The sequence below is a fragment of the Symphalangus syndactylus genome, chromosome 24, assembly GCF_028878055.3.
Source record: "Symphalangus syndactylus isolate Jambi chromosome 24, NHGRI_mSymSyn1-v2.1_pri, whole genome shotgun sequence".
Taxonomy (NCBI): domain Eukaryota; kingdom Metazoa; phylum Chordata; class Mammalia; order Primates; family Hylobatidae; genus Symphalangus; species Symphalangus syndactylus.
In genome coordinates, this window is record NC_072446.2 from 9,907,783 (window position 1) to 9,929,587 (window position 21,805).

Genomic DNA, 21,805 nt, shown 5'->3' on the forward strand with positions numbered 1-21,805 from the left:
CATGCTGTGGCCAGCTGTGTCCCCAGAGCTCTGCACAGGTGCAGCGGTTAACCCTCGCCATGCCCTATGATGGGGGTCCCTGTATGGGCCCCATTCACAGATGGGGACACTAAGTCAGGGGGTCACATGATCCACACAAGTTCAGACGACTTGGAAGTGGCAGAGCCAGGATTCGACCCCAACTTCAGGATGGGCTAGGAGCCACCATTCACCAGGACACTGCATGACAACGGTGTGTGTGCGTGTGTGTGTGAGGTCACATGTTCACATGCACACATGCTGCTATCTGATGGGATGATGCCTGGATTTTGGCAGGTGCCCCAGATTTCTGCAGACTCATGGAATGTCCCACCATCCCCCTGGGTGGAGAGACTCGGTCCCCTCAGTGGTCACCATGCTCATCTGTCCCCTCTGTGGTCTCCACGCTCATGTGTCCAAATGCATGGGCATTTGGGGAAAGTGCCATCTGCCACAGTCTACTCTGTGGCCCCGGCAATTCAAAATTCTCCCTCATGCAGAATAAATTCACCTTCTGCCCTGGCTGCCTTACGGTCTCTTTCCATGGTGACGTCAAACTCTGACTCAAGCCCAGGGTCTTGTCCTGCAAGCCAGGTCCAGGTGTGGACAAGGTGCTGCAGGCGTGCGGCTCCCAGGTGCACCCCCTTCTCCATCTGAAGAGCTGTGAACTGAAGAGTGATCTGTCCCTGACAAGCTAACACCAGTAGTGGGACAGACATAGACCACACTGTCGGCTCTCCTTTCAAAGAGCAGGGAGGGAGAGGCATGCAGCAGTCTCCCGGGCATGCGGTCTTGAAATCTGGGTGAGTGAAGTTACTGGGCTGGGCTGAGGGCTCAGTCCTAGCTCAGGGGATGGCTCTCCAGGGCCGCCCTGCCGTCGGAGCTCTCAGTTCCATCCTCTGGGTCAACCTCCCTTTTCCAGAAAATTAGTTCATCCTTGTAGCTGAAAAGTTTTTGCAAACTACCAAAACTCACTCAAGAAGAAACAGATAAAGTGAATAGTCCCGTATTTATTAAAGAAATGGATTTTTTTTCAATGAGACCTTCTGAAAAAGAAATATCCAGGCCTAGATGTCTTCATTGGTGAATTCTAAGTAACATCAATGTATGCAATCTCTTCTAACAAATATACAAAGGGATGGGGGCACTGCAACTACCACACAGCATGGTGATTTTACCCAGAGAGATAAGCTCATCATGTTCACACAAAGCCTGTACATGGATATTCGAGCACAGTCAATACAGGAACCTGCACAGGAGATATAATAGCACACAGATTAACACACACACACACACGAGTGTGTACACACAGCTTAATACACACACACACGAGTGTGTACACATGGCTTAATACACACACGAGTGTGTACAGACGGCTTAACACACACACACGAGTGTGTACACATGGCTTAATACACACACGAGTGTGTACACATGGCTTAATAAACACGCACACAAGTGACACGGCTTAATACACACGCACACGAGTGAGTACAAGCAGAACCATGGAATCAGAATAAGGTTGATGGGCTGGCTTTTTGTGATATCGAAGTACAGTTTTGTAGACTGTTACCATTGAGGGACACTGGGCAAAGTGTGCAAGGGATCTCTTTGTATTGTTTATTTCTTACAGGTGCATAGAAGTCTAACATTATTTCAACTTAAAGAAAAGAAGGCCAGGAAAGGTGGCTCATGCCTGTAATCCCAGCACTTTGGGAGGCCAAGGGATCAGTTGAGCCCAGGAGTCACAGACCAGCCTGGGCAACAAAATTTACACAAATTATCTGGGTGTGGTGACTTGTGCCTATAGTCCCAGCTACTCAGGATGCTGAGCTGAAGCCTGGGGAGGTTGAGCCTACAGTGAGGCGTGTTCACGCCACTGTACTCCAGCCCAGGTGACAGAGTGAGACTCTGTCTGGAAAAACACAAAGAGGATGAGACATTTCCCAAGTTATTTTATGAAGCCAGCATTACCCATATATCAGAACCAGATAAAGACAGTACAAGAAAATAAAACTAGAGACCAATATCTCTCATGAATGTAGACACAAAAATCCTTAACCCAACACCAGCAAATTGAATCCAGCAATATTTAAAAGCATAGCCCATGATCAAGTGTGGTGTATCCCGGGGGGTGGGGGGACAGGCTTAACATTCTGAAATCGATCAGTGCAATCCACCACATCAACGCTGAAGAAGATCTGCTGTAGGCTTGTGTCAACAGACTCAGAAACAGCCATCAGAGCTCAACACCCATTTATGGTTAAAAAAAAAAACAAACTGTCAGCAAACTAGAAATACAAGGGGAACCTCTTTAACAGATGAAGAGCTTTTATTAAAAAAATACATGCAGCTAACATCACACTTCACATTGAGAGGTGGACTGTTTTCTCCTAAGGTGAGGAACAAGTAAAGGATGCCTTCTCTCACCACTCCTATTGACATTGTACTGGAGGTTCCAGCCAGTGCGCTAAGGCAAGAAAAAGAAATGAAAGGAATATAGGTTGGAGAAGAAGAAATAAAAGCTCTCCCTCTTCACAGATGACACGGCTGTTTATGTAGAAATCCCATGGCATCTGCACAAAAGCGGGCCTAGCAGGTTTCATGACACAGGGTCAGCACACGAGACTCAACCGCCATCTCTACACACCAGCAGAGGGCACTGGGAAATGAAATTTCAAATACAGCAGCAGTTTCTACGAACATTAAACTCAATGATTATAAAAACACTGTGGGTCCTATGGCTCTTCCTCAGGTTCACCCCATCAGCCCAAATCTCGATCTACAAATCTTGTCAAGATGAGCTCTCCTCTCCTGGGGGTTTCCTGGGGGTTGGCCTGGAACAACTCCCCAAAGATTCTTAGAAACTCTGTGTTTCATGTAGAGGGTCTTTAAGGTATACCCTCAAGATCCACTGCAGACCTTTCCTTTATCCGAGAGAGTCTGTGAATAATCGCCTGAAACTTTTCTGATGTTTTAACAGAGGAGTTTTGAGCCACACCCTTGACTCCCTTCTTAGACCCTCTGCTGCTGCTGTGGCCTGGGCCTGACGTCCTTTTATTAATTTAAGAATCCTTTGCCACCTGGAGAATCTTGGAATGAGAAAGTGTTTTTGATTTTATTTTTTAAGCTATTGTGCAGTAAAACTGGCTTGTAAAACGTGATTCTATAAACCAGGCATGGTGGCTCACATCTGTAATCCCAGCACTTTGGGAGGCCCGAGGCAGGAGGATCGCTTGAACTCAAGCGAATATAATTTTGTCTTTTTCTAGGAGTGGAATTTCTGTGTTATAAGAAGGTGCAGGTCTAACTTTATAGTAAACTGTCAAGCTGGGTTCCCGAGCGGCCGTATTGTTCTCTACGTCCACCGGTGACGGGTGAGTGTTCCAGCTGCCCAAGTCTTCATCAGCACTTGGCATTGTCAACAGCTTTCTTTTACATTCTGTTAAGTCCTGACTGCTTTAATTTTATCTAAATTTTGCTTGAAAACTAAAGTTAAAAAACAAAACCCTCTCTTCTCCTTCTTATGCACAGCTGCAATAAAGCCTGCTGGCGTTTCTGCCTGGAGTCACGGCTCGCCCAGGGCATCTGCACATTTTCTGTCTCTGTGTCCCTGCAGGCCACAGCGCTGCATAACCTACTGTTCCTGTCTTCTGAGGCCTTCCCTTCCTCCAGCTTCCATCAACCTTTGCCTCACTTTCTTTCAAGCCTTTACTGACAGCAGAGGCCCTCAGGCTTAAAACAGCATCGTTACTTCTTTCCTTCCCAAATCTGCAGGTGTGGCTAGGTGGGAAGGGCTGATTCCCTCCCCTACAGGGGCAGTGAGGACAGAGATCCCAGCTGGGGACTGGCACACCCAAGATGGCACCCCCATCACGGCGGACTCGGCCTGGCTGACAGCTGGTGCACAGAGTGGGGGCTCCCGTGGCCTGGGCTTCCTCACAGCATGGCGCTGGGTTCCCAAGGTGAGCATGCCCAGAAGGCACTGCCAGTAGAAGCTGTGTCACCTCTGCCACGAGGCAGTCCCAATCGCCTGCCAGGGTCAAAGAGAGGGTGCACAGACTCCACCTCCAGCAGAGGTAATGGGACATATTGTGGCCGTTGTTGGAAAATATCATCTGCCTCAGTGGGGTTTGAGTGTAGGTCTCTAAGCCCCCTTCCTGCCTCCTGCCATCCTAAGGAAGTGAGCAGGGAGGGAGATTGTGGTGCATCTGAACATGGAGCCCACACATGCTCTCCTGGCAGAGTTGTAGTTATGGAATAGACACCAGAAAGTTATGGAACAGACACAGATACACCAACAGATCTCCAGGGTCTACAGGAGTGAAAGCACACGGCAGGCAGTCAGCGATGAATGCATGGATGGATGTATTTAATAATAGCTTTACTGAGATATGTCACATCCCCAAATATTCGCCCTTTAAAGTATACAATTCGGTTTTTTAAGCGTGTTCACAGAGTTATGCAACCATCACCATTATCTAACCGCAGGACATTTCACCACTGCACCAAAACACCCTGCACCCATGGCAGTCGCTCCCACCTCAACTTCCCCCAGCCCCTGGCACCACTAGTCCATTTTCTGTCTCTACAGATTTGTCCATTCTGGACATTTCTTATAAAAGAATCACAAAACATGTGGCCTTTTGTGTCTGGCTTCTTTCACTGAGCATGTTTCAAGGTCCACGTGCACCTGCACACCATAGCGCTGGGCTTCATTCTTTCTGATTGACGGCCAAGCGAGATCCACTGTGTGGACAGCCCACGTTGATTTACCTACTCATCAGCCAGTTGACATTCAGGCCGGTTCACTTTTTGACTATTATGAGCAATGTTGCTGTGAACATTTGTATGCATGTCTTTATGTGGACATACGTCTTCATTTCTCTTGGGTAGATACTAGGAGTGGAATTGCTGGGTCATCTGCTAATTCCTTGGTTAACTTTTTGATGAACCGCCAAACTGTTTTCCAAAGTGGCTGTGCCATTTTACCGTTTTACATTCCCACCCACAGTGTGTGAGGATTCCAAGTTCTCCACGTCTTGTCGTTTTCTGGTTTTGTTTGTTTGTTGCTTTTGTTTTTGATACAGTCAGCGCTGTGGCTTTGGTTTGCACTTCCCTGAGTGGGAAAATCTTGAGCATCTTCTCCTGGGCTCGTTGGCCTTTTCTATGTCTTTTGTGATGAAATAAAAGTCAAATCCTTTGCCCATTTTTAAATTGGATCATCCTTTAATTGTTGGGTTGTAGGAATTCTTACTATTATTGTTTTGAGAGTCTCACTCTGCCACCCAGGCCAGAGTGCAGTGGCACAATCATGGCTCACAACAACCTTGACCTCCCAAGCTTAGGCGATCCTCCCACCTCAGCCTCCCAAGTAGCTGGGACTACAGGTGCACGCCACCATGCCCGGCTAATTTTTTGTATTTTTTTGCAGAGACAGGGTTTCGCTATGTTGCCCAGTTTGGTCTCAAGCCCCTGGGCTCAAGGGATCTGCTTGCCTCAGCCTCCCAAAGTGCTGGGATTATAGGCGTGAGCTAGCGTGCCCGGCCAAATTCAGCGATAATTTTTAAATGCACACAAGAATAAGAGGAACTTGTCCAACAACCAGAAAATTTGACATTTCCAGCTGCTACTTGGCGTCTGACTCTGGAAGAGCATTTAATGCACAGCACACAGGAGGTCCCAGTAGCCCTCATCCCAGCAACCGTGGAAAATCTCTCGATGGAAAACCCAATGGGCTTGGAGGACTCCTGCCTGCCTCTCCCTCTCCCAGGATGCATGTCTTTCTTCTCCCCACAGGCAGCCAGGCCCTGTGGCCGGCACCCTCCTGGCTAATCCCAGGGGCTCCTCCCAGGACGTGGGAGGACAGGGGCTGGCTGTGGGAGGCAGCCAGGACCCAGGCCAGCATGGAGCCGAGGGCGTACCCAGGGCCCATGTGCCCGCCAGGCTGGGTGCGCCCATGATCCCGGAGAAGCGGGGGGGCTGTGTGGGCATCTGCAGATGCCTTCTGGCCTCTGTGGCAGGGCCAGGAGCCACACGCTCCCTGCACTGAGTCACACAGAGGCTGGGTCACCAGGCCTGGGGGGCTGGGGCCGGGACCAGGCTGCAACCAGACTCCACTCTGCCCCTGTGTCCCAACTGTCCCTGTCAGCCATCTACTCCTGTCTTCTCCCTGGGCCTGAGTCAGAGCCAGGCCGATTGTCAATGGGAAAGGCAAGGGGAGCTTAGATCGAGACAAGGGCAGCAGAGCTCAAGAGCTGCAGAGACCCCGCAGCTCTTGGGAGCTGCCTGAGGGGTGGGAGAGCCTGAGCGGGTGGCCGGCAGCCCGGGCTGCCCACCGGAGGGGCCCTCCTGGACCTGGGAAGGGAATCTGGGCTTGATGGCCTCATCCGTCACGCACCGTGAAGTCTCGCTGCCTGCAGGGAGATGGACGCCTTGCAACGCTGATGAGCAGCCCAGCATACACCCGATCGCTTTGGGGGCCGCTCCCTGGAATACCTGCCTTCCATCCTGGGCCGGAGCCTCCACTGTGTGCCCTGTGCGAATGTGCTGGTCCTCTTCCTTCCCTCTCTCTATCCTCTCTGCAGCTCAGGACGTTTCTCTTCCTTCCTGGCATCCAGGGTGGGGGAGGGCATGGAATGGGACAGCCCTTGGAGCCCCCAGACCGGAGTCGAAACTCTACGACCTCTGTCAGCTCGGCGGCTGTCACAGAACCATAGCTCGGCAGCTCGAACAACGGACACGCCTTGGCCACGTTCTGGAGGCCCAAAGCCCACGAGCAAGGCTGGGCTCCCAGGGAGGGTCCTCACCTTCGTCTGCAGACGGCTGTCTTCTAGCCGTGTCAGCACATAGAGGAGAGAGGAGCTTGGTCTCTTCCTCTTCTTACAGGGCTACGAATCCCATCGGGGGGCCACCCTCACCCCCTCATCTCACTCTAGTCACCTCCTGGAGGTCCCAGCTCCTAACACCATCACACCGGGAGCTGGGGCTTCGACCTATGAACTGGGGGATGCTGTCAGTCCACAGCCCCTGCCTCTGTCCATTTGTCACTGTGAGACATCGGGGAACACACAGGGCCACACAGACCCTTGGAATCGTCATCTGTGAGTCAGAGACCATCCCGACCACTGGCAGCAGAGAGGAGGCACCACCCTTGGTGGCTAGACCGCGTGTGCCACCTCCCTCCCATCCCTTCTCTGCCCAGTGTCCCTGGGCTCTTCTCCCCTTTCCTGATGTGAGGACACAGCCTCTTGCACCTGCTCAGTCCTGAGGTCCCTGGGTTCCATCTGGATCTGCCCAGCCTTCCCGGATAAGCTCCCCTGACCAATCTCAGCTCAGCCCGCAGGCTGATAGCTCCCATGAGTCTCCCCGAGGGCCCTGGGGACACCTCCACATGGATGCTCAGTGCCACACGTCTCTGACAGGTGTGGCCAGCTGTGCCCCAACACCTACACTCCGGCACCAGAACGCCTCCTTCAGCTGGGAGCACGGCTGGTTCCTGCCTCCCCCACCACTCATCGGGACCACGGGACGTAGCTCTGAGCAGAGGACATGAGGGCAGGCATCCACTGAAACGGTCTCGTGGGACTCTGGGAGGAGATGGCTGGCGCCTTCTGCCGATTCCCTCCTGCCCCAGCCCAGTGGCCAGGAGCCAGCCACTGCCATAGATGAGCCTGGGGGGCGAGGTCCATGCCCACGGAGAATGGGTGAGCAGCAAAGGACTGGCCCTTGTTTTGTGCTGTTGCCCAATGTGTCGGTTAGCTATGGCTGCAGAACAAACTGCCTCAGAATTTGGTGACTTTTCACAGCACACGTTGACTATGTCAAAGCCTTTGTGTGTCCAGAATTCAGGTGCCACGGAGCCAGGTCTCTGACGTGTCTGCAATCCAGGTGTTGCAGGGCATCGTCCACTCTTGGTTGGCTCATGTGGCCCTTGGCAGGATTCCGGTCCTCGAAGGCTGGGGGCTGAGCATCCAGTTTCTTGCCGACCGTGGGCAGAGGCCAGTTCCTGGTCATGTGGGGTTCCCGCCAGGACAGCCCTTGAGAAGAGTGGCGAGAAGGTGGGCTGGGCGGTGTCGTGGTCTCTCATAACCCGGTCAGGGATGTGGCATCTGCCCTGCACTAAGTCCTGCTTGTTGGAAGTGGGTCCCGGTGACACTTGGAGGAGGCAGGTCACTGGGAGCTGGCACTGCCCAGCATGCCCGAGCCTCATGCTGACCCCAGCTTCACCCACCTCTGATGACTCCTGACCGCAGGGGAGATCTCTGGACTCCTGATGAACATGGCAAAGGTGGGACCTGGTGAGGTTCCTCGTCTTCCCCGCTCCCTTCTGAGTGGCGATCCACTTCCCTGGCTCCCTGGAGCCCCCGTACTCCCTCTGGGGTCTGTCCTCCTCATTTCCCAACTCGGCCCTCTGTGCCTGTCCCCCATGCTCCTCCCTGGCCCAGCAGTCACAGCAGTGAGCTCCACACAAGCGTCCTGGTGAGCCCAGGTCCCCTCTCCTTATGGCTGTGTTTTATCTCCTTACTTGGCAAATCAAAATGTCACCAGCCCTGGACTGCACCCTAATTTGGGGGGGATCTTGACTGACGCATTGGGTTTTGAGAACTCCTGGCAGGCACTGCAGACTGTGAGCACCGGAGGGCAAGGGTGGCGTCCTCAGTGCTGGGGACCACCTGTGGGTTCTGATCTGACCCAGCTGAAACTAAGTCCTCAGAGAGGGCCTGGGGCTGCAGGGCTCAGCGAGAGGGAAGGGTTTGGCCATAAGGAGGGATGGCAGGGGTCTCTCCTTCTAAGGACACCGGTCCTGTGGGACCTGCACCCACCCTTATGACCCTGCGCGTAATCACCTCCTAAAGGCCCTGCCTCCAAACACAGCCATCCTGGGGCCGGGGCTTCAACATATGGCTCTGGGGGACACAAGGCAGTTGATACCAGCTGTTCACCCCAAGTATAACAAGGGAAATGTAACACAAGATGAGGAGCAATTTTACTGACACGTTCATATTTTATGAGAACGTATGTGCACTCACGTATGCACATTTGTATGTGCAGTCAGCCCTCTGTACCCTCTAGTTCTGTCTCCCACAAAAACTGCATTTTCCATCCAAGGTGGGATGAATTCTCAGGTGGGGAGCCTGTGGATAAGGAGGGCCGACTTTTCATATCCGCGGATTCCACAGGGCTGACTACAGGACTTGGGCCAAGGACGGCGAGACCACCAAACTCTGCAAACTCATAGAAATAAAGCACACAGTACGGGGACACAGGCTTAAATAACAAAATATATTTCGATATGCACAGTTTTAATTGAGGACACACAAGCTTTCCTCGGGCTGCAGAGCTTGCCCTCAGGCACACCACAGACGATCGGGTATAAAACACATTCTATAAATATGTTCTGATGCAAAATACATGTCCATAAATATATATTTATGCAAGTTCCTCCCACCCACTGCAGGGCCGTACAGCTCTGGGGACAGGAGGTCACAGCCGACTTTAAACCACAGGTTAAGTAGAAGGTTGCAGGTCAAACAGAAGTTTCCATGTGATTGCATCACCCAAGGGCACTGTTCTGTCATCAGGAAATGCCGAGTGCCCGCCGTGGCCGGGTGGGCGTGGGAGGTGGTCAGACGCTGCTCTGGAGCTGGCTCTCTGTGGCACTGTCAGGGGCCGAGGACTGGCTGGGCAGACAAGCTTCCAGACCATCTGAAGACTCCAACAGGGGCTTGTATAAGAAGCAGGCTACGGCAAAGAAGAGGACGCCCAGCACCTGGGGAGACAGGAGCCCACCGGACCTCGTGGGGAGCCCGGCCAGAGCCTTTGGACACTGGTGGGCCTGTCCCAGTCCTGTCCCTGCCCCAGCCTGCAGCACCCTCGCCAGGTCCATGGAAACCCATCCTGCCCTGAGAGGGTATCTTTCCCAAATAACCAGTTTGTAGAGCAGACACCAATACTGTCAAAGAGGGAATGAAACAGACCCTTTGACTAAAAACAGAGGCACAGGACTGGGGGGCTTGTCATGGACTGGACATTGCCAGACACCTGTGAATGGGACCTTTTTTGGAAACAGGGTCTTTGCAGATGTAATGAAGGATTTGAGATGAGATCATCCTGGATCTAAGGTGGGCCCCAAATCCAATGACTGGTGTCCTCATGAGAGAAAGGAGAGGAAGACTTGAGGCAGGGACAGAGGGAAAGGCCACGTGCAGCTGCAGACAGCCCTGCCCCCGCCTTGATTCTGACTTCTGGCGTCAGATCTGTAAGTGAATCTGGTTCTGCTACGTTAGGCCACCCTGTTTGCGGTCCTTTGTCGTGGCGGCCACAGGAACCTCACACAGAGCCAGTCGCCGGTCACCACCACAGCCGGGGTTCGAGCCCCGGTGCCGCCATCATGGGCAGTTCTTAAGCTTCAGGGTCTTGGTTTCTTTGTCAACAATGAGGGGCCGCACCAACTTTGCAGGGCTAGGAGACGATGTAGCAGGAATCCCGCGTGGGCCCCAGAGGCGGTGCGGTCCAAGCACGGATGCTGCCGCAGTGCCCACACAGAGTACACGTGCACCACTATGATTTCCATGCTGGGCGTGGGCCAGAAACACCCACTGTGCCTCCTGGAGTGTCAGCCTGGCTGATGGCCCTGAGCCTGCATTCAGGGAGTGAGGCTGTTTTGATTCGGTGCAGGACAAAGTGGAATGCGAGGGTGTTTATAAGGAGACACCGTGTGCTCCCCTGCCAAAATTAACATGGACGCATGTGCTGCTGAGGCCAAGTCTGACCCTCTGGACACAGCTCCCGCTGGCTGTGCTGAGCCCAGGGGATGGCTGCGTGTGGAGGGTTCTCAGCCTGCTGCTACCAGCTAAGGGATGCATCCAACACAGCAAAGAGAGACTGTGGGGGCGGCTCCCTGGGAACGTACAGCAGCCCCCTCATCCACAGACACTGAGACCCCTGTGGACGCGTGACCTCCAAGGGTGGTACTGCGCCCAGCCAAGGAACCACACCTTCTCACTGAAGGAAGCACCTCCAGCTTCCCGTTGGCAGAGGTGAACGGCAGCGTCAGTGCTCTGGTGCTTCGGGGCCATGATTAGGTAAATAAGGGTGGCTTGAACATGGCACTGTGATACGGTGATGGGGAATGTGGTAACCACACCAGCTGCTAAGTGATTAACAGGTGGTGGCGTGGATAGCCTGGACACACTGGACAAAGGTTATGTCTTATGAAGTCATCTGGCCAATTTCCTGATGCTCATGTGCCTTTGGGCCTCCCCAAACACCATCACTCCCTGAGCAGAGATGCGCCTGACAGAGAGTCATCCGTTATTTTATGCCAAAGCGAAAACGTATCACAGAGGGCCTGGGCCTTAGTATCCAATATCCCCAAAGCTCCCTGCACAATAATTTCTGACCTTGCTTCTTCCAAAGTTGAACAAAGGGAGAATCCGAGTCCTGGGCAGGACAGATCAAGATTTCACCAGACTGTGCAGAATGGTGCATGCTTTAAGTTATGAACTGTTTGCTTCTGGAATTTCCTATTTAATACATTCAGACTGTGGTTGACCTCAGGTAACTGTGGAAAGTGAAACCTCAGATGAGGTGGAAACAGAGGTATATTTCTCTTTAACCCACTGCTTCTCTCCAGAGCCACGCAAGGCCCTGCTCAGACTCGCCTATTTTCTGCTAATGCCAGGGGAGGTGAACCAGCTGGGCTCCTTCCCTTTCTCTAACCTCCCTCCTGGAAAGCCTGAGGCCAGGGGTTCCTGCAGGATGAACTTTCCTGGGCCCATCAGCCAAGGAAGAGCGTCAAGATCCTCTGAACAGCTGACCCTGGGACCGCATTTTATTTAGAAGGTTTTGTGCTTTCTCCTCTAATGGGGGCAAATTCCAAACACAAATACTGAGCTTCCTCCCAGGTAGCATACGCCAAGAGTCACAACAGAAAGTTTCTGTTAGCTTGAAAAATGAGGGCCAGACTAAGAGACCCAGTGCAATTCATAGGCGCACTGATCATGGAGAGGCTGCAACCTGCCCGCTGGCCCCCCAGACCGAGGCCCGGAGTGGACCAGCTAATCAAGCCGCTCTAACAGGAGGAGCTGCTTATTTCTGCAAAGCTTTTAGTTAACGGGCACCCCAGGTACATGCAAAGCCACACTGTGGAGGGGCAGCCCCAGGAGGTGGGAGAGGGAGCAGCGCCTGGGCCTGGACTTTGCTGGGGGCCTGGACAGTGAACCCCAGGAGGAGGCCCTGCAGCTGGCCTGCCTCCCCCGACAACCAACTCATGAGGAATGCGGGAAGGGCCTTCTAGAAACCGGCTGTGGGGACATCTGTGATGTACTAGGCTGTGGCCAAAGCTGCTGGAAGATTGCGGCGTGTCCGGAGCCCCCAGCCACCCTCAGAGCAGACCCTCTGTCCCCTCCCTGGGCCTGCTTACCTTGTACAGGAGCCCCATGATGAGTATGTAGTGGCTCATGGCTGAGTTCTGGTACACCAAGCAGGAGCCCTGCTGGCCACACTGGTCCTGCCACAGCAGACAGGCCTTGTCGATCACCCAGCCGAAGGCGATGGGCCCCGGGATGCCCCCTGCGGAGAGAAGCCCACTCAGCACCCACGCTCCTGGTGGGCAGGGGGCGGGCAGGAGGCAGGCAGCCAAAGGGCCTGGAATGATGGGCTCTGGGAAGGTGATACTGGCTGTTGGAGTTCTCAGGGGGTGCAAAGAGAGCTTAAATGTTCCTTTCTTTGGGCATTCAGCACTGGGGCTGCGAGTTTCCCATGATCTCCCAGGGAAAGCCTTTGGGCAAATAAATGACGATGGGCCCCTCTAGTGGACAGTTAGGGAATGGACCCCTTCCCAGGCGGGAACAGCCCCCTGCTGGAAAGCACATCCGCTTGGTAGTTAGACACTTGCCCATACCCTTGTGCAGTGAGCACACTGCGCAACTGACCATGGCTTCCTCACACTGCACAGTACCTAGTATTCTAACTACAATCCACTGGATTCCCAGGGCAAAGGATCTCTGAGGGTCACGGACACATCTGCAATAGAAAACCACAGCATAAGCACCCACAGAAGTGGGGTTGCATGCCAAGTCACCCCACAGGCCAGTGGCCTCCTGGACCAGCCCCCAGCCACACTGTCACCTCCCCAAGTGGGAAGCCCCTCGTCAGAGGTCAGAGACAGTGAGGTCTCTCCTGCCACCAGTGACAGACAGGCCTGCTTAGACCTGGGTGTTTCCTGGAGTGCCCCCGTCTCAGGATCTGCAGAGTTCCGCCTCAGGGTGCTGCAAGGAAAGCTTTGGACAAGCGCACACCCGACCCCGGCTTACCGTAGAGTTGCCGTTAGTGCAGGAATGCTGCTGAGGAATGTAAAGAAAATTACAACGAATATGAAAACCAGAAGGAGGGGCTTTCTCTGACAAGTTGAAGTGCATTTCCCTGCAGTGGCATGGCCAAAACCAGAGGAAAGATTCTGAGGGACACAGCTACAGTCTCGGTACACCTGGGAAGCCCAACAATAGCTCCGATTACAGGGGGAAGGCACGGGGGCCCCTTCCCAGGGTCCAGGGGAGGACGGGGCGGTAGGCAGCAGCCCCACTCACCTTCTGGCCGTCCACATTCGTCTCGGTGGCCGCAGGGCACCCCGCATGGCACAGTGAGAAGTACATGAGGCCGTCCGAGCCGCACACGGGGCTGTAGTGCTCTGGCTGGCAGCCACAGGCAGCGTTGCAGGAAGCCGTTAGGTTCAGGTGGCCTTCAGGCAGGAGGCTGCAGAGGGGGGGACAAGCAAGCGGTAGGGCCCAGGCCAGAGCCATGCTGGCGCCCAGCAGGCACAGCGTCAGGCTTGGGGCTCGTCCCCATGCAGCCTGCATTTTGGGTCTACAAACTTGCCAAGCTTGCACCGCCCCCAGCACGCTGGGCACTCACGCTGGGCACTGCCTTCTGGTGATAGAATGGTTTTTCCTTCTCACACAAGGAAGGCACACCCATGCCCCCCAGCACCATCTCCCTGATGCACAGCCCCTTTCCCTAGTTCGTTTTTGGACAGGCAACACATTCATATGGATCAAATGCAAATATTAGGAAAGAAAGAGCGCCAGGTACACAAAGGCAGCCTTGCGGCCCCGGCCCCACCCCGGTCCTCGGTTCTCCAGCCACAGGCCGGCTGTGTGTTTGCAGGGGTCGTCTGCACGTACACGCCCCTCGGCAGTCACAAACATCTGCACTTCTCACTTGAATCAGAGCACATTGCACCCATTGTCTAACTCCTTCCTTTTTCCCACTTCACGGCATGTCTTGGCGGTGGCCCAGGATGAGCTTCCTCCATTCCTTCGTGGGCAGGGTCTCTGTTGTGAGGACAGCGTAGTGACCCTGTCCACCCGGATGACTCTTAGGTTGTTTCCGATAATGCCACAACGGCCGCTTTGTGCTTCTCAGCCTTGCACGGCGCCTGTAGGTGCACTCCCGGGGCCTGCAGGCAGGGCCGAGGTGCAGGCTACCTGTGCATATTTTGGATATCCCCTAATTGCCACCTGACCAGCAGATCCCCCTCCCATTCCCAGCACATGGCAATACCAGAAGCGCATCCTGGGACACTTTTTATGTCACCGAGAGACCAGCCTCAAGGACCCTGAACACTGGGGCTGTTGTTCCATTTGACAGAGCTACAGAGCAGAGGGCTGAGGCCGAGAGAGGCATGTGACTGCCCAGGGGCACAGCTGGGACCTGAGAGCAGGCATTTCTGAGAGCTGGCATGGTGCCCTTTCATGTGGATGCTGCCGGGTGCCCTGCTGAGCAGGTGTTGCCCTTGCTGCTGTCCTGCGACGTAGCCCCTTCCAAAAACCACGTCTCCCAAGTGCTACACCCCTCCTCCTCCCCAGGGACCACGGGTGCTTGGGGCCCCGACTTGTACCCAGGTGCCACCTGGCCCTCACCTCCCACCGTAGCTGGCTGTGACGCCCGCCATGGGCACGCTGGGGCAGTGCAGGGAGAAGACGAGGATGCCCAGCAGGCTGACAACGGTGCAGAACAGACAGAACTTGATGACCGCGGAGCCCCGGAGCCTGAGCTTGTTCACAAAGAAGCCGCCCAGGAAGGTGCCGCCACCGCCCGCTGGCACCACCAGGTACCCTGGGGAGAGGGAGGGATTCAGCCAGGGACTCAGGCAGGAGGCTGTGGTGGGAGAGGGCGGCACATCAGCCGGGTCCACTTTACAGGTGGGGAAACTGAGGCATAGAGGGATCAATTCCTGCCTGCATGGCAGCACTCAACCCCACACCTGAGTGCTCAGTACTGCACTGATGGAGCCCTAGGAGGGACCTCTGTCCAGGGCCTGCAGCCGGGATGCCTCAGAGGCCAAAAGATGCAGGGCAGGGGTAGGGGCAGGGGCAGGAGGAGAGCCTATAGCGCTCCAAGGTCAGCGGCCCCTACCCCAGTGGGAAGCCAGTGACTCCTCCAGTGACCCCCCTCCAGGGTAGCCACACCCCTCCTCCCCCAGGGGCCTCTGCCGAGTCCCTGCAGGCTAACTCACAAGGACAGTTGTTGAAGCCTGAGTGGCTGCCATCAGTACAAATTTGGGATTAGCTAGCACCTGGCTTCTGGGCCGACAAGTGAGGAGGGGACAGGTTTCGGGGGACAGGTGGGGAGGCTCTCCAAGGGGCAGTAGGGCTGACCTCTGGGGGGCTGTTGAGTGTGGGAGTGTGGGCTTGCGAGGTCAGCCCGGAGGGTCCAGGCCTGGATGGGCCTGTGGGGGAGGGAGGGGAGCCCTCATCTGATGCCCTCTTCCTGTCCAGATAATGGACCCCGGGAGGGTAGAGCACAGTAGATTGGTGGTGGTGGCCCACATGCCTGGCACTTCTGCCATGGCCCAGGCTACCCTGTGAACTCTGGCAGGAGAAGGAGCTCTGCGGAGGGGTCCCCACCTTCTGCAGACCTGCCCCAGCCTGGGAAGGCCAGCCTGCCTCTGGCACCGAGAAACCCCCAGCTGCACTGTCCCAGGAGGTCCTGAGGCACCATCGCCTGGCTCACAGCCAGGTCCAAACCCTTCCTACACCAAGTCACAGAAGCCAAGACTGGGTGGCTAGTGGGTGGAGCCCACTGTGGACCCTTCCACCTAGGGAGCATGTCCCACGAAGAGGGCGGGACCACCACTCCCCCAGTCTGTGGACAGAGTCGCTCAGCCCCCGTGGCGCTCTCCACACCTGCTTTGGCAGTAGGGGTGGGAGGGCACTCACTGCCATGCGCCCTGTCTGGGTCTTCCTAGAAGATGCCCTTGAAGGCTCTCTGTTCCTGAGAACTGACATAAAAGCAGAGGACCCCCAAGATTCAGAGTTTTCTCACCAAACAAGGTGGCAGCTTCTGAGGCACTCAGGCTGAACTGGGACTCCAAGAACTTGGGGCTGAACGTGGACATGCCGGTGATGAGTGTGGCCTCAGTGGCCCCAGCCAGGCAGAGCAGGATGAACGTGGGGTTCTTCAGGAGGAGCCAGATGGAGCTGGGCAGAGGTTGGGGTGTGGAGAAGAGACCGAGGGTCAGAGTGGGCCAGACCCAGGGTGCGAGGAACCTGCTGTTCCTGAGGCTGTCACCTCCCCGCTCTGAGCACAAAGGGCCCCTCTTCTGACAGGGAGTAGAGTGGGGTACAGGCAGGTGGGGAACACCCACACTTATTCCAGAGAAACCCAGGGGGTGCCAGGCTGAGCCTATGCCTGTGGCCCACTTATCCTGAAAGCTGCAGTCCCTGATTAGGGAAAAACCTTATCAGTGCCTTGGCCAGAGCTTCAGCTCAGGTGGGGAAAGACCCCAAGTGACCCAGGACCCTGTTCCATCAGTGGCCAGCAGCAGGGCCTGAAAAAGGGAACTGGCTGGGGGAGGCAGAGGCTAAGTCCAGGACTGGAAAGGCCCTGGGATAGGGGAACGGAACCACCAGCCCCCGGGAGAAGTGGGGCAGGAAGCCTCTGAGATTCGAATCCTCCATCCAAGGAGCCCCTGGGTGGACGGATCTGGCTGGCTTGGTTTGCACTTGGGGGCTGGTGGCCCTGGGGGTGGTGAGGCCTCAACCAAGGCAAGTCCTTGGTGCATGGGCCTGGAGCCCTGGGGGGAGCTGTGGGAACTCTGAGCCCTGTACTGGCCCTGAGGGCTCAGCCTCAGCCTCCACGTCTGCCTGTTGCAGTCCTGGCTGTGGGGTCTCAGGATGAGGACATGCCCCCTGGAAGCTGGGAAGGCCCCACCATCAGGCTTTGCAGTTTCTAGCCCAGGAGGCGGCCGACGGCAGTGCGTCGGGCCTGCCCATCCCTTCACACGAAGCCCTGGGTGGTGAATGGAGGCTCTCTCTGTTTTGGTTAGTGTTGGAGGGCCGAGCAGGGCTAACTCCCAACCGCTGCTTAAGCGTATAAGATGCTGAGACTGAAAACGTGTTGCATGGTGTAAACCAAGCGAAGCCCTCCTAGCCAGTGCAGTGAGCTAGGCAGACACAGAAGGGGAACCGCCTCTGCAAAGAGGGGCTCGGCTCTCCCTGGGGTACACAGATCACCCAGACTGGGCAAAGCTCACATTCACCCCAGCTCACAGCTGCCTGTACCCTGTTCATAGCACGCTCCTATGCATGACCCTTCTCCCCCACTGACAGGGGGTCTCTTGGCCTCAGGTGGGGGTGTTTGCAGATGCAGCTATTGTCCTGTCCCCCGAACTCATAACATGGACCAGGGGCAGAGACTTTTCCTGAAGCCCTAGGTCATGGCACAATAGCCTCTGACATCAGCCCACAATAATGCAAATTTTTGCAATAAATGACATGTCCACCACACGGGAGGGGCATGAGCACGTCGCCTCTGCTCACACCGCAGCGTCGCTGACCTGAATCCCTGTGTCTGCAGCTTAGCGATATCCTGTAAACCTGCACTTTCCAGCCTCTCACCAGAGCAGAGTGTCAGCCTCACATCACCCCCACCAACAGGAGGATGGCTCTTTCCTCTCGGCCACACCTAGAGCCTGGTTCCGATGAATGCAACTCTGAACGCCTGGAACATTCAAATGCTCTTGTTTGAGGACGTGGCCAAATGTAAATGGATTCTGAAGAATTAGGAACAGACAATGCAGCCCTAGTTAGCCTCTGAGCCCCGACGGGCCCACAGGTGCCTTGCAGAGCTGATGTTGGCGACAGAAACTCCACGCCAGCCTCACAGACACTCTGCTCGCTTGGAGGTGTTCGCTGGCTCGCTCAGACCGACCTCAGCAACCATGAACATGGGTTCTTTCTGTTCCCTTCCCTGATTAAAATGGGAGAGCCCAATCTTTCAAAATTTATTTCCTGACTTGAGGATTGAAAAGCCTCTTCTTTCTGCTTAACTACTTGGGTCCCACATCTTGAAAAGGCAAGATGACAGAGGACAAAGGAGAGCCCAGCCCATGCCCCCCTCCTCCCCAGCCAGTTCTGGTGTGTGGGGGGACAGGGCTGGGGTGGGCACCCTGGGCAGGGGTCCTGGCATGTGGGGGGACAGGGCTGGGGTGGGCACCCTGGGCAGGGGTCCTGGCATGTAGGGGGACAGGGCTGGGGTGGGCACCCTGGGCAGGGGTCCTGGCATGTAGGGGGACAGGGCTGGGGTGGGCACCCTGGGCAGGGGTCCTGGCATGTGGGGGGACAGGGCTGGGGTGGGCACCCTGGGGGGTCCTGGCATGTGGGGGGACAGGGCTGGGGTGGGCACCCTGGGGGCTCCTGGCATGTGGGGGGACAGGGCTGGGGTGGGCACCCTGGGGGAGCCCCTCCCTGGGGCTTTTCCCAGACCTGCCCAGGCTCTGGGGTGTGTGGCTGCGTTAGGCGGCCATGACTCTCTGAAATGCTATGCAAACTTCATTTCTTAATCACTGATTGCTCGGCTGAAATTGTCGTGTTGAATTTGCCTGGAGAATTAGTCATGACTTTAATAAACGGAACATGTCCCATGATTGATTTCTTCCCAGCAACTGGTTTAGGGAACTAACCCTGGACATGAACCTCTTTATCAACCTGATGAACTGAAAGAGGCCCAGGGTTCCCAGGTCCACGCTGGGGGCTCACAGCCAACGCTGGGAACAGGGCGCCTGGCCCTCAGCTCTAAGCCGCTCTGCTGCCGGCTGGAGGAGAGAGGGTGAGCCGGTGCCTGCACGATATTCCCAACTCCTGGTGAACGTGGCCCGGGGTCAGCTCAGCCCATGGAGTCACCCTCCTTAGCAGGCAGCTCCCAGCTCCTTTGGGGGTCTATCAGGGCCCTAATAAGGCCTCTCTTTCCCAACTTCATCCAGCCCTGCTCCTCTCTGCCGTGGACAGCTTGGGGCTCTCTCTGAGGGGCCATCTTTGGCCCTGATGCCTTCCTCCTGTCCTGGTTGAGGGCAGGCAGCGGGGACTCATCCATTGCCCACACCCTCCACCCACTATGGCCAGTGAGATGCAGCCATTTGTGAGCTCAGGGACGCGCTGCTAAAGGGGCACAAGAGTCTCCCGTGCTGGGGCCTCAGAGGCTGAGGACTTGGGTGGTGACCACCCTGAGGGCCACCTGTGCCCAGCCCTGGGGAGAGCCCCCCAGGGAAGGCATGATCCCCAGGAGAGACCGGGACGGCCTGGGCCCCTATATGTTGTCCCTCTAGGACCCCACCAGCTCAGGGCCCCGGGTTCACCCTAGCAGTGCAGCAAGACAGCAAAGCAAGGCCGGACCACACTCAGCAGAAAGAAGGGAAGGCAGCCAAGGCAGACGGCAAAGCAAGCAACCTCCCCGGAGGGTGAGTGGAACACGCAGGGTGGAGGGGGGAGGTCCTTAGAGACTGAAGGAGGGAAGGAGACAGGGGGCAACATCCCAGAGCCCAGGGGTCTGGCTCAGGTGATGCCTGATGAAAGGGAATTAGAGTGGGGGGGCTCATGTTGAGTGAAGGGGCTCAAGTCAAATGCAGCTTCCCTGGGGACCCCGGGACACGCAGGCCATGGGGAGACTTGCTGGTGTGGAAGAGATTTGCTCTGTGGCCATTGGGAGCCAGGTGCAGCCCACAGGAGCCTCCACACTGTGGGAGTGAAGTGATGGCTCCCTGGGTGCGGGCCGAGGCCCCGGCCCCACTTTGGGACTGTCCCACGGCTCTGCAGCCCTGAGGCGGGGTCTGCGGCCGCTGGCCCAGGAGGCTCTGTTGCTCCTTAATCCCTTGGCCCAGGGTCACGACAGACGTTAGGGGCTGCATCCCCATCACGATCCTGGAGGGGTCTCTCACCGACTCCCCCAAGATGGGGGCCATTAAAGGGTTTGAGGACACTAGGAACCCTCCCGCCCCCGGTCCTTACAGAGGCAGGTCTCTGATGGTTTTCCCAAAGTCCGAGTTGCTCGCCTCCCCACGGCTGCCGTCCTTCAACTGGTGCATTTCCGCCGCTCTTATGACCGCGTAGCGCTGGGAGCCTGGAAGGGCAGAGTCAAGCTGGGGCTGGGGGCTCCCGGAGGTGGAGTTCTCCGAGGGATGCTCTGCCCCCACTCCTCTGCCCCTCCCCAGTCTGGGAACGTCATGGTCTAACATCCCTGCAGCCCTCGCCGCCCCGGGGAGGCGACACTGGAACAGAAACCATGTGAGAATCCAACACAAGCCAGGTTTGGAGGTGTGGGAGAGCTGGGGCCCAAAGTGGGGCTGGGGGAAGGAGGGGACGGAGGCCCTGCCCTGATTGGGACAAGCCTGTTCCGTGGCCTGAGGGGGAGAAGCCTGTTCCATGGCCTGAGGGGGAGAAGCCTGTTCCGTGGCCTGAGGGGGAGAAGCCTGTTCCGTGGCCTGAGGGGGAGAAGCCGCTGGGGCAGGGGGGAGAAGCCGCTGGGGCAGGGGGGAGAAGCCGCTGGGGCAGGGGGGAGGCCACAAGACAGGATGGACACACAACCTGCCTTGTGCCACAGCCAGGAGGAGGCATCTCTCCACCAGATGGGAAGATGCAGATCAAAAGACTGAGAGTGAGGGTGTGCCACAGACTTGATCATGGCGGGGCAAAAACAGCAGAGGAAATGGGGTGCCCCCTTCACAAAGACTAAGGGACAGTCTCCCAATGTGAAGGCTGGGCTGGGGAAGGGAAACTCACCTGGCAGCTGCCGAGGGTAACCAAGGATGGGAACGGCGGTGAAGAAGGCAGCGGCCCCAGAGCCCAGGAAGCCGACCCACCAGGCACCGACCCACAGTGGGCTCTCGGTGGTCAGCTCCGTCCTGTGGAAGAGGCAGTGGCACCTGGGTCAGCGTGCAGCCCACCTGTGCCCTCCATGGCACACACTGGGGGCCCCTGGCCTCTCCTCCGGGCAGACCTCCAGGGTCTGTCTGCCCACTGGTCAACACAGGCCCCCCGGTGCTGCTGGCCACAGGTCCTGTCCCTTCCTTGCAGACTAAAGCAAACACCACCTTGGCTTAGCTGTCCCCCAAGACAGATGGCTCCATGCCTTGGCCCACGCTCCAGGGCTGGAGATGCCACCTGTGGCCTGGTCCTGAGACCATGGTGGGGTTGGGCGCTAAGAAGAGCAGGCGCTCCAGGCAACAGCGGGCCGAGGCATCCACAGCGCAGAGGGTGACAGATGGGGTTCCCAGGGAAGCCAAAGGGCTCAGCTGGAGCTCACAGAGCTCCCCACGAAGGGACTGTTGTGCACGTGGCAATTTGCACATAAGTGCTTTCAAACGAAAAGGTGAGTGGAAAAGAACCATGGGCTGAGGCAGCCGTGGAGCGGTAGAAGCCCATCCAAGCTCTGGGCTTCCAGGGATACATCTTCACAGTGATGAGACAAGCTCTGGGCTTTCATGGATGCGTCTTCACAGTGAGGAGGT

General features: G+C 56.3%; 1 protein-coding gene across 10 annotated transcripts in view; it reads right to left on the reverse strand.

Moving 5' to 3' along the window:
* SLCO4A1 (solute carrier organic anion transporter family member 4A1) overlaps positions 1 to 21,805 on the reverse strand; it is a 44,353-nt gene that overhangs the window by 4,854 nt on the left and 17,694 nt on the right. For 2 of the 10 annotated variants that reach the window (XM_055265367.2, XM_055265371.2), the window contains exons 4-11: positions 21,078 to 21,199; positions 20,307 to 20,418; positions 16,348 to 16,502; positions 14,943 to 15,180; positions 13,611 to 13,776; positions 13,338 to 13,510; positions 12,983 to 13,047; positions 12,446 to 12,594 (exon numbers count right to left, since the gene is read on the reverse strand). In XM_055265367.2, the coding sequence (XP_055121342.1) occupies positions 12,446 to 12,594; positions 12,983 to 13,047; positions 13,338 to 13,510; positions 13,611 to 13,776; positions 14,943 to 15,180; positions 16,348 to 16,502; positions 20,307 to 20,418; positions 21,078 to 21,199 (1,180 nt within the window). Of the gene's footprint in view, positions 1 to 9,289; positions 10,661 to 12,445; positions 12,595 to 12,982; positions 13,048 to 13,337; positions 13,511 to 13,610; positions 13,777 to 14,942; positions 15,181 to 16,347; positions 16,503 to 20,306; positions 20,419 to 21,077; positions 21,200 to 21,805 lie in introns of those variants that run through there. The other 8 variants (XM_055265368.2, XM_063633451.1, XM_055265370.2 and 5 more) reach the window with 7 other exon arrangements.